Source organism: Centruroides vittatus, unplaced genomic scaffold (assembly GCF_030686945.1).
Source record: "Centruroides vittatus isolate TY-2023 unplaced genomic scaffold, ASM3068694v2 scaffold_769, whole genome shotgun sequence".
Classification (NCBI taxonomy): domain Eukaryota; kingdom Metazoa; phylum Arthropoda; class Arachnida; order Scorpiones; family Buthidae; genus Centruroides; species Centruroides vittatus.
In genome coordinates, this window is record NW_027122717.1 from 1,213,961 (window position 1) to 1,226,494 (window position 12,534).

Genomic DNA, 12,534 nt, shown 5'->3' on the forward strand with positions numbered 1-12,534 from the left:
GATTGAACATTGAAGTTTCCTGTTTATCAAAATATATTCCAACATAAATTTGGCCCTAGATGTGTTTCTGCTTGTTGTATATAAAGTATAAATCTTGTGTTTTCTACCTAATTTAATATTTCAAAATATTTTTTAGTAGTAGTAGAAAGGATTCAAAGAGCAATATCATCATGTTGAGTTGTCTGTGTTGAATGTTGATGGCTGAGACAGTTAAGATGTTATCCTACTTCTATGAGGAACTTCAGATTGTATCTGGGAACTCACCAGAAATTTTTTGTGGGTAGTCAGTCCAAAATATATTGGACCCTGTCCCTTACTCTGCCACTCTATTATGGGCTGATTATGACTGATTATGGCTCTATTATGACTGATCCCATGATGAGTCTGGAAAAAAGACAGTTAGTGCCAACAGGACAGACACATATATATATCTATATGCTTTTGTTTTTTTATTTTTTTTGAAACTCTCTGCCCTATGGGTACTAAGAGGGCCTCTTTCAGCAAGCTCATTATGAATTAATGAGGCCTATAATGGGGAGGCTGGGTGGTGAGAGACGGGCCTGACATATCCAGATCAACCATCCCAAAAAATTCCTAGGGATTTTTTGACCCATCCAGATGAGATTTCGAATCTCCCAGAGCAGTAGGCTGCCACCTGACCACTTGGCCATCCAGCTGTGAAAGTGTATTGATATTTGAAGATTGATGTAATGCATTATTTATAAACAATTTTATTTTATTTCCATAAATTATTTTCAAAAATAATTCTACCATTTTAAATTATTGTAATTATGTTAATCATTATCTGAGATCATCATAAAGTATATTAAAACATTGGAAAACTGTCCAGATTTCACATTTGCCCATTAATTTCTCAATGCATGCACCTCACGTCACATGGCACACATCCAACCAATACACAAATTCATTCTACACTTGCTATAGCATATATCTGTTGTCACTCCTCCCACAGCAACCACAATTCTATGGTTCCTGCAAATTACTCGTATTGTACAATTGTGAGTGATTTGGACTTTCCAGGATAGATTTTTGCCTTCACAAAACACAAGATAGCCTCTCTACTACAGTGTCATCATTTTCTTTTACATTACTTCCTAGAGTTAGTAGACAACAAGATATTTGAATGCAGATGAGAGATGAAACTGACACACTCTGTTGACTAGTGTGTCACATACTTTTCAGATAACAACAACATACTTACTGTAGTTTAAAATGATAGTATTTATTTTGAAAGCCCATGTATAAAAATAACAAATTTGAAAGAATTCTAATGAATTTTTTTCTACAAAAAAGCTAAAATACATAAATTTTAGTCTTATATACCATAACATATTTCCAATTAAAAACTTTCAAATTTATGAATAGAAAATTTTAAACCTTTATTTTGTCCAACAAATTCAGTTTACTTATAAAATTTTCACTTATAATTTATTCATTTGTAAGGAACAACATTCATTTGTAACATGAAAGCTTAAACTTTTGCAATTTCACTGAGATAACTAGCCATTACTTTTGTCTGAAAATAAAAATACATGCATTTAAATTAAAACATAATATTATTTCAAATATTTAATTTTCAATTAAATTAATTCTCACCCCCATAACATAATTATAAATGTCAAGTTTCTCATTTTGAGAATGAGGACTATCATCACATGCTCCAACAGGTAATAACATCACATTCTTTCCAGTTGCCTCCTGTAGAGTCAATGTTACAGGAATACTTCCTCCTTCTCTAGTTAAATCTGGATCCACCCCAAAAACTAAAAAATTTAATAAGAATTTAAATAATGATATTCAAAATAAAGAACTAGTGCAGCATTTCTCAAATTATGAATCACATTAAAATTTTAACGGGTTATGAAATGATACCACCTTCCATAGAAATAATCATAATTGTATTACTGAAATATTCTCTAAGAACTAAGAACATTAGATGCACCTGCTAAGTACAGTAGAATGCCAATTATCCAAATGTTGATCAACCTAAACATCAATTAACCAAAAGCTTACCAGTCGGACTGTGTCGGGATGTGTGTTGTGCTGAATCGAACGTTTTTGATACTAGATTAACTTCTAAAGTATAATTTTTTTTGTTTTTATATTTTTCAATATATTTATTTTATTTGTACAAAATAAAGAAATAATTTTTAACGATACAACAGCCACAATTATTAATATAAAAATTTTCATTAGGCTTAATATCAACGAAAATTCAATGCGAAGCAACACAAAACAGAAAAATTTCAACATGGGATATATTAATATACTAATTACATGGGATATACTAATATACTATATTAATAATGTATTTTTTTGTACATAATCGGTTATCCAAAAAAATTGATTTTCCGAACAACCCCAGTCCCCAATTGATTCGGATAATCAACGTTCTACTGTACCAAAAATTTTTAATAGCTTTTTTCTTATAGTTATTGTCATTTAGTAATAAATTTAAGATTATAGAATATGCGTATATGAAATTGATTTTACTTTTCTATTTTGAAAAGAAATACACAGAATAGATATTTTATGTAAGGTTGTAGTAATAAAGCCAATTAAGCATAATGCTTTTGAAAATATTTTCTTGATTATTCGAACTTTTAGGTTTATGGTCATATGTAACAATAAATTATAAAAAATAAATAATGGATGTAGATATTATTACAATTTTAGTCTCTGTAATCCAAAAATTATTGGTAGACCAATCTCACAGCAATTTGTTTGCAATTTTTATTTAAATTAGCCATATATCAATAAGATGTATACAACAAAAAAATTGTAATTTTAGGATACCAGTCAATGTGAGGAAGGTTTGCCCTCCCACCCATATAAATATTGTTGTAATTTTCACCAATGTGTATTGTAAGTTCTTTCATTTTTTTAAACTTGTAGTAGTTATACATTGATGTCGTGTTCTAAAAAAACTTTTTTGGTTTAGCACTGAAGAGGGGTTGGAATACATTAGACCAACCCGAAATGCATATGATGTAATTCTAAATAAAATCAATTTGCCAATGATATTGCTGTGAGATTGGTCTACCAATAATTTTTGGATTACAGAGACTAAAATCGTAATAATATCTACATATACAGCAAAACATTTATATATTAAATAATGGATGAATTTTGTCACAAATCAATAAATTTCTTTTTGTGTGTATATACAAAATGATATACACAAAATCTCAGTATGAAAAGTACGTACATTTTAAAAAAGGGTTCATTAAGTTTATAAAAAAAATTGTAATACCTTTCAAAGTAAAATTGTTTCAAAATTATTCAGGAGTTTGTTTTGTTTACAATCAATCATCAGTCTTACAGTTTTTAATACCTAAATTTTAATAATAATGAGCAATTATTATGACATCACCACAATACCAGGCTGCAATTTTTAATTATGTTTTTAATGTACAGTAGAACCTTGCTTAACAAGCACCTCGCACAACAAGTATTTTGCAAAATGAGCAAAACAAATTGTAAAAATTTGCCTCTCTTAACAAGTGATGAGGAGAGGGAAAGTTCCGAATTGTGCGCATGCAGCATGCTCTATCAGTCTGTGTTTAGCACTCGTTCCACTAGCATCTTAGCGTCGCTGGTGATCACAATTTTTCCAAACTTGTGTTCACACATATCACTTATAAACATCAACAACCACTGCCCGTTATATAATATACATGCCAAACGATATGCCAAATTCTTGGGTCATTAAATTTAATGTCTGATTCCAAATTAAATTTTAGAAATGTCTGAATTAAAAATTAACTATTTATAATTATTAAATTTAATACAAGATGGAAACATAACTGCCTACCTCTAGTCAAATTAATCAATTTCTAATATTTAATTATAGCCTTTACATAACCCAAGAATTTGGCATATCATTTGGAGTGTTTATCAAACATGTTAGCTGTGAATTTTTTTTTGTTTCAGCAAATCGAATTCTCATTCCAGGATGGTTCATTCCACACTAGAAGAAATGATGATGATGATTCATGCTTCTTAACAGTGTATATTGTACAATTGTTTTTGAATAACAAATGCTCAAAAGTTTTATGTATAACATAAAACATTTGAGCATTTTTTCAGCATGGAACGCATTATAGTGTGGTGTTCTATATGAGTGTGGCAGTATGGCCCGCGAATGAAACGTACAGAAAAGGACACTGCAACGATTACAATAATAAACAATGTTCCTTTATTCCACTTAGAACAAATAAGATTCTTGTTGGTAAGGAATCCCAACTGATTTACAATTCGAGGTGTGTTAATTTTTAAGCGCGTAACAATCGGTTCCTCGTAAACGCGTGACTAACCTAACTTAAATCTAGCTTAAATCTAACTTAATATTAAGGAAAAATAAGAAAGATAGGACAGCAGAAAGGTAGAAGAAATGAAGGGACGATTCACCCAGGGTTTTCTCTTTTTCAGCGGATACGTATTGATACTTTGTGTAGAACCTGGATCTGACGATAGTGGCTTTCTTCACTATCCTTTCTTCTCTCAATTATCGGGGTTCTCCAATATGCCGGTCTCTATATTTCGGCTCTTCACTCGACTATCGCACTTCTTTCCTCTCTCGGAAATCACGATCGAGCCTCGCTCTTGCCGTCCGTCTCTCTTTGTATCTAGTCGAAAAGTGACCCCTCTCTTAGCCACTTTTTCCCCAGGCCACACTACCTGCTATTGTCCCTACCGATTCTCAGAACTGCTAATCCAGCCCCACGGCGATAACGGTCATGGAAAGTTTAAGAAAGAATAGACAAAGGAAGGAGGAAATGGCAAAAATAAGATAAGATTACAACTATATACAATAAAATATATATATATACAATATGGCCGACGGTCACAATAGTATTTTACATTAATTTCTATGGAAAAAATTGTTTTGCTTAAAGAGTGTTTCACATTACAAGTAAGACTCTGGAACAAATTATGTTTAAATATGGTGGAACCTTGCTTAACAATTTAAAATATATGCTCTCCACCTACATCATACTTTCATACTACATCATACTACATCACCTACATCATACTAATTCATCATACTTTTCCTTTAACAGTAGAGACATGTCAGTCATCTATTAACTGCTTTCAGGGGAAGTTTTGAATTGAAATAACGTTATTTCCAGTCTGCATTGGAAATTCCTATATAGTTAATCAAGGCCTCCTGTCCCTAAGGTTTCCTTATCTGGTCTCAGACTTCATCTTTCAAACTCTGTTCAAGATTAAGGACGGACAGACATCAGGCAAACAGACAACAGTGGGAATTTATAAAATCACAATTTTTTCAAATTGCAGCCCAAAAACTGAAACTGAAGCAAGTTATTTGTTACAAATCAAAACTGGCTCAAATGCTCTTAATAAAAATATACTCAATATTACATTTCACATGTTGAAGTTATCAATAGTGCATACATACTTCTGATAAATAGCACTGAGTTCAGCATTAACGTAAATTCTTCTTTTTACTGCAAGCACTTTCGACGAAATTACGTTTGTCGTCCTCAGGCGAATAAGGAAAGAACAAATTTGAAAGTGGCACGTGCCGAACGTTTCAAACCGATAACGGAAAATTTTTCGTTGGCGAATTTTTAAAAATAATATATTCTTTTAGCGTTTGGTAACTTCGCCGGTTCGAAGGAGATTTTAAATCGGCGCGACTGATGGCGCATGCGCTGAAAAGCACACACGCTAAATGTGCGACTGTCGGCGTGTTTGGGTGTTTAGGCGCTTGTAAAGAGTGACCCAAATTTCGGGCAAGTCCAGGGTGGGGACGTTGCATGCATCTGATGTTATTATGAGGATACTCCCAATTGTAGGATATCGCTTCCCAATATTGTTAAGGAATATCGCTTCCATTGTTATTCCCATATTCTATAAGGAAGACAAACAACAGAGCTGACCAGAAAAGTTCTACAACAAGGTTACACTCTGCTGTGGTCAGAAACAGCGCTCCTAAAAAGCTGCAACAATAGAAAAATTACATTCATCTGGGAAGCGATCCTCACAATAACATCAGATGCATGCAACTGTCCCCACCCTGGACTTGCCCGAAATTTGGGTCACTCTTTACAAGCGCCTAAACACCCAAACACGCCGACAGTCGCACATTTAGCGCGTGTGCTTTTCAGCGCATGTGCCATCAGTCGCGCCGATTTAAAATCTCTTTCGAACTGGCGAAGTTACCGAACGCTAAAAGAATATATTATTTTTAAAAATTCGCCAATGAAAAATTTTCCGTTATCGGTTTGGAACGTTCGGCACGTGCCACTTTCAAATTTGTTCTTTCCTTATTCGCCTGAAGACGACGAACGTAATTTCGTCGAAAGTGCTTGCAGTAAAAAGAAGAATTTACGTTAACGCTGAACTCAGTGCTATTTATCAGAAGTATATACAACTTTGGCGTGAGTGTACTTTTATTTTTTCTATATCAATAGTGCATAATTTTATTTTGTTATACAACTCCTAGACAAAAATTAGAATATTCACCTAACTGAAAGTTTAGTGTACATTTTCTCATGAACAACACAGAGTACAAAACTTTTTCAACACTACATAAACAATGTATATGTATATTTATTATACACATTACAGTGTAAGACACATACACAGTGTAAGACAAACTGTTATTCTATTTTTTTGTCATTTCATTTCCATTGTGACAAAATAAATAACGTTTGTCTTACACTGTTATGTGTCTTACTGTAATGTGTATAATAAATATACATATACATTGTTTATGTAGTGTTGAAAAAGTTTTGTACTCTGTGTTGTTCATGAGAAAATGTACACTAAACTTTCAGTTAGGTGAATATTCTAATTTTTGTCTAGGAGTTGTATAACAAAATTATGCAGTAGTCTCCGAAGTGGGGTACACGTATCCCAGAGGGTTACATTAATGTTTTCTTCCCAAACTTGTGCAACAAGTTTCCCTTCAAAACAAAGTATGTGTGTCCTATCTGCAGTCTGCCTCATCTTACAGTCATTCTCCTGAAGAAGTAGGCTCACGATCACTTGAGATTATACACGAAAAAATTCAAATTGCGGATAGCGGGAAATGTAGCAGGACTTGTGTATTTATAGTGGAAATTTAGCAAATTTTATTATATTATAGAGGTAAAACATATTTATTTTTGTCTTAGGGATATGTGATTGAAAAAGTTTGGAGATCACTGATATAATGTACAACAAACATGTCAAACTCAAAGACTAACATGGGCCAAATAAACAAGGTTTATATTTATGTGGGCTACAATAAAAACCAAAACTTCAATTTTCATAGAAACGTAATAGGTTTATAAGTTTGAAAAGTATAGTATAAAAAAAAGAACAAAAACAACAATAAAATTAATGTTTTCTTCCTGACACTTGGCATCTCTTCCTTGCTATATCTTTCCTACTTTGGGGGAAATCTTGTTCACAGTGATTACTTTCAAAACTGACCAAAGCTGAATTTCAGTAATTCTGGATCTGGCAGGAGACTTATTATTTCCATTCATAATTGTATTTAATTCCTCACACCAATAAGTACTTCTAAACATGGAAATAATTTTATATACAAATTCTTAAGTGTTTTCAAACCTGGTATGTAAATATTTATAAAATCCAGACATGCCAACTTCACTGAATTTTGCCTTCAAATCTGAATCACACTGGATCTCAATTAACTCCATTTGCATTTGATTAGATACAGATTCTATATTTACTGGAAGAAAAAATAAATAAATAAAAATCAAAGTGTTTTCTTCAATTTTTTTTCAATGTAAATTTTTGGAAGCAAATCTGTTTCCAAAAATTTAAAATCTGCAAACCTTGTTTCAAATTCAGTTCTAAGGCTTAAAGTTTTTCTTGCATATTTTTGATACGATGCAGTTTCACCTAAACTTGATCATCTAAAGTTTTGATAAACAATGCAGTTTCATGTTACATGTCATAAAGTGTGTTAAATCTTCATTTTTCAATTGCTTTTCCCAAAGAACTAACTTACATTTGAATGCTTTAACTTGTCATACATATTCATAATGATCTGATCTTTTCCTTGCAGTTTTGAATTTAAATCATATAAGTATTTTGTTACATCAACCACGAAGGATAAATCTTGCAACCATACTATATCAAAAAACAGGCCCGAGTCTTCATTTTTAGTTATTAACATCTTTGTGCATAATACTTCTTGATGTATAATGCAATGTGTATGATGAATCTTGGATGTCATAAATTTTACTTGATTTTTTTTGCAGCAATGTCACAAAACCACTGTTTTTACAGTCATTGAAGGAGCTTGGAGCATGTATAGCTACAGGAGTTAATTTTGACAGAAGTAGATTGTATTTTTCAGAAGTTCAAAAACACAAGTACATCTTGGCCTGTACTAGTGTTATGCATTGGTGCTAATTCCATTACTTCCTCAAAAATATTGAAATTTTGTTACAAGCATGAATTGAGCTACATCTCCAATGTTTATATTTTCATAACAGGTAATGGAAAAAGCTTCAAAACTAGATGACTTTGCTGTGATTGCATCTGTCAAATTAGTAACTCTTTCTACAACTGTATTTCAAGACAAAGATTGCTTGAAAAGCCTTCACATTTCCAGGACAAACAATTTCTGCAAGACATTCCTTGATGAAATCACCTTCAGTAAAATGTTTTGAGTGCTTAGTTATCAACTCCGATAAGACGTAGCTTGAATGCACTGCTGCTTCAACTTTTTTGTGATACTTTAATGAACATGAACTGTTGTTTTTCAGTCCCAACTTGAGCTCTTTCAACTTTTCTTGTCTCATTAATCCCTTGTAATTATCATATTTTCATTTTTGTTGTTCATAGTGACAATTAATGTTGTATAACTTTGGTACACTAATAGCATTATTACAAATTAAACATATTATTTCATTTTTCACTTCACAGCAAAATTACTCCCATTCCCACTTTTCTTGGAAATTTTGATGTTTGTCAGCAATTTTTATTTATTTTTACTACCACTTGCTTTTGACAGAGACATTCTGAGTACAAAGGGCTGAAATAAGTAACTGTTAACATAATGATTAAAGTAAATGAGTAATTGTTAACATAAAATAATAAAACATTTCAATAAAAATTAATATTTTTTCTTGAATGTCAACTTATCAGACACTGAATAACTGCACAAATTAATAAGTGTAATGTAAATAAACCTATTTTTCTTGTTCTCCAAAAGCAAAATATTTCCTGTTATGCATACCAAACAAGTCAGTACAAGACTAATGACATGGCACTGGCATATGGTAGTAGGTATATAATTGGCTACTAAAATATTCACTGCTAGTATTAGCAGGAAGAAATGGTTCACCTGCACATAAGACATGTAAGGGAAATGGATGCAACATGATTATAGTACTCAGTCATTGGCAAACATTACAGTTCATTATTAATAATTATGTATAACAGGATATTGTAAAAATTAAGTTATGAAATTTTTATTGTGTTACTTACATACCATTATACTAGCTGGCCACAAAAATATTTTTTGTGGGCTGCATGCAGCAAATTTGACATACTTGATATACAGTGACTCCAGTTTACCAGGTGCTTTAAAAACTGTATTATAAACATTTGGGTCACAGAACCATTACAAATAAATATATTGGGTCACATGAGCACAGTTTTGCTCATGTGACCCAATATATTTATGCTGTTCTAGTGTATTAATCATCATTAATAAACTGGCAATATATGATTAAAAAATGATTTGAATAGTCATACTTGTTCCCCTCCTTAAGAAATAATTCACAATTTGAATTTAGTTGTTTTTTTTTTTGCTCTTTCAGTCTTGTAACACTATGTTTCCCTTTTCCTTACTTATAGTAAGTCTGGCTAGACTCATAATGGGGACAAGTGGGTGATGAGAGATAGACACATATCTGGGACAGACTGTCTTTGAAAAATTACTGGGAGTTTTTATCTCATCTGGAGTTGATTCAAGTCACTTAGAGTGGTAGGCTGACATCTTAACCTCCTCAGCCATCTGACCATCTAATTCTAATTTGAAGCATACATTATTAGTCGAATAAACTTATAAATCTAGTAAGTAGACAAACAAGACATATTTTTAAGGTAAGATCTAAAATAAGAAAAAAAAAAACATGAAAGATATAAATAATTTATTATAGCCAAAAAAAAGTATGTGCATTTTCGTTATTTTTTTAAAATTGTCACCACTGACTTCTACATGTTTCATATTGTCTCACCAGTTTCCTTATTCCATTATCAAACAAGTCTGCTACAAACAACTTGAACCATTTGGTGATGCCATTTTCAATTTATTGTCATTTTCAAACTGCTTTGATGAAAACCATTTCTGTAAATGCAAGAATGGATGATGATTGCTTGGTGTAAGATTGGGGTCTTAAAAGTCCGTGCTTGACTTCACAATGATTTTCAAACTGTCTGAATGTTGCAACAATTTAACCAACCACTTTATAGCCCTGATCTCAGGCCACGTGACTATCACCTGTTTTTGCATGCAAAGGCATGGCCTTCATCAAAATGGTTTGAAAATGACAAACTGAAAAATCAAAAATTGCACTGGCCATTGCCAGATGGCCAAGGCAGTTAAGGAGTCAGCCTTGTTCTGTGGTACCCAAGATTAAAACCAGGAGGTAGCACCAGAAAATTTTTGGGAAATGATCTATCCTGAATATGTCAAGCTCTGTTGCACTCATGAGCCTAGCCAAATCCACAACAGTTATGGAAAAAAGGTCCATAGGACTGAGAGAGTTAAAAAATAATCATTTATTTCTTAATAAAATATTAAATAGTACTTAAAAACTATGGAAATTTCAAGATATTAAAATATCTTACCTGTCTTTATTGCTTTTCGACCAGCTACAAAGTTTGGATCATTAGGATCACTCATCCAAGGATTACCTCCATGAAACAAATAAGACCTAGAAAAAATATTTGTATAAATAATTTAAATATTATGATAGTATGTATTCAAAATAAAAGGAATTCATATCTTTTAGTGAAGTTTGAATTTAACAGTAAACAGAGATTAATACAGATTATTAACTTTTAGATCCTTTTTAAATTTAAAAATTCATGAAAACACTAATTGAATCAAATCAAACAACTAATTATTTTTACATGCTATTTTTGCAGCTACAATTTAAGTCAATCATTAGCACAAGTGCTTCATTTTAATACACACTATCTGAAAAGTTACTGTGCAGCAAGAAATTTGTTATGGCATTGCATATGAGACTTGTAAGTTGTATATCTCACATTTTCACATTAAGGTATATGGCATTATCATTCACTCATACACATTCTAGTTTTTGGACTACAGTTTTTGAATATCTTTGCTGATTGTCTCAGTATGATTATCTTTACAGTGCAGTAAAAGTTCTCCTTGGACATTTTCAGTCTTTTTCCTCAGGAAATTTATAATTCAAAAATGAATGAAAGCTAATATAATTAATTTATTCTAGAATCACTTGATTTGAATAGTAATGATTTTAGAACAACAAAAAATTTTAACAAATGCATGTGCTGAACTTCTGTTTTTAATGTAACATACATAAATATATATAAACAACACAGAAGTCATGACTTATAGGATGCATATTGTAGAAATATTTATGTATCCATTGCCAACTAATATACTTCTGGTAACCTCTTATCTTATTTCAATATTTAGCAGTGATATCTAGTAACACTTTCTGAGCTGCCAAAATTATAGAGAAAGCAATGCTTTCTCTATAATTAACTGCTTGCCCTCTTGTTATCAAGAAATAAACATTTACTATACCATAAAGGTAGAGTAAAAGTTTAATACTAATAGTGGTATTAAACTATTGGTTTAATAGTAGTAGAAACAGTTTGATAGTGGTATTAAACTGTTTCTACTGTTGGTAACTGCACTATTAATAGTGCAGTTACACTATTAATAGTGCACTATTAATAGTGTAACTATTAATAGTGCACTATAGCTGCACTATTAATAGTGCAGTTACCAAATGATTTACTGATTGCACAATCTTCCATAAAATCTGGCTCTCTATATTTCCAGACCTCATGCTCCTGGGCCATGTTCAGTAACACAGAACACCTAAGTTAGAATTCTGAGTGGCTTAGTGGGTGGAGCTAAGAATGTTCTGAGCATCATTGAACAATTATTGTTATACAACTGGGCAAAAGTTAAAATTATGATTGCAACAATCATCGCAAACAAATTAATGAAGCAGTTATTAACTGTAATGAACAAAATGGATACCATCTTCTGTTAAAATGTATTCAGAATCTGTTATACCAAAGTATGATAATTTTACATTTCGAAGTCATTTTAGAATGAGTTAATGATTTAGAATGAGAGAATAACTTTGTGATTGTTATAATAAAATATGTTTAGTCAGCAGCCATCTTGCAAATCGTACAAGGAGACAAAAATAAGACGTCACTAGAAGTTAGTATAAATAAAAGAAGCTGACTGAAATAGCAAGAATTCTAGTGGTGGGAGGAGTCAAGCAG

General features: G+C 31.8%; 1 protein-coding gene across 1 annotated transcript in view; it reads right to left on the minus strand.

Annotated features, from left to right (window-relative positions):
- Nucleotides 1-715: 715 nt before the first annotated feature.
- The window catches only part of Cndp2 (Cytosolic non-specific dipeptidase 2), a 57,668-nt gene continuing 45,849 nt past the window's right edge, over nt 716-12,534 (minus strand). The window contains exons 10-12 of the mRNA XM_067288170.1: nt 10,867-10,952; nt 1,618-1,784; nt 716-1,537 (exon numbers count right to left, since the gene is read on the minus strand). Of these exons, the coding sequence (XP_067144271.1) occupies nt 1,493-1,537; nt 1,618-1,784; nt 10,867-10,952 (298 nt within the window). The 3' untranslated portion in view covers nt 716-1,492. The remainder of the gene's footprint in view (nt 1,538-1,617; nt 1,785-10,866; nt 10,953-12,534) is intronic.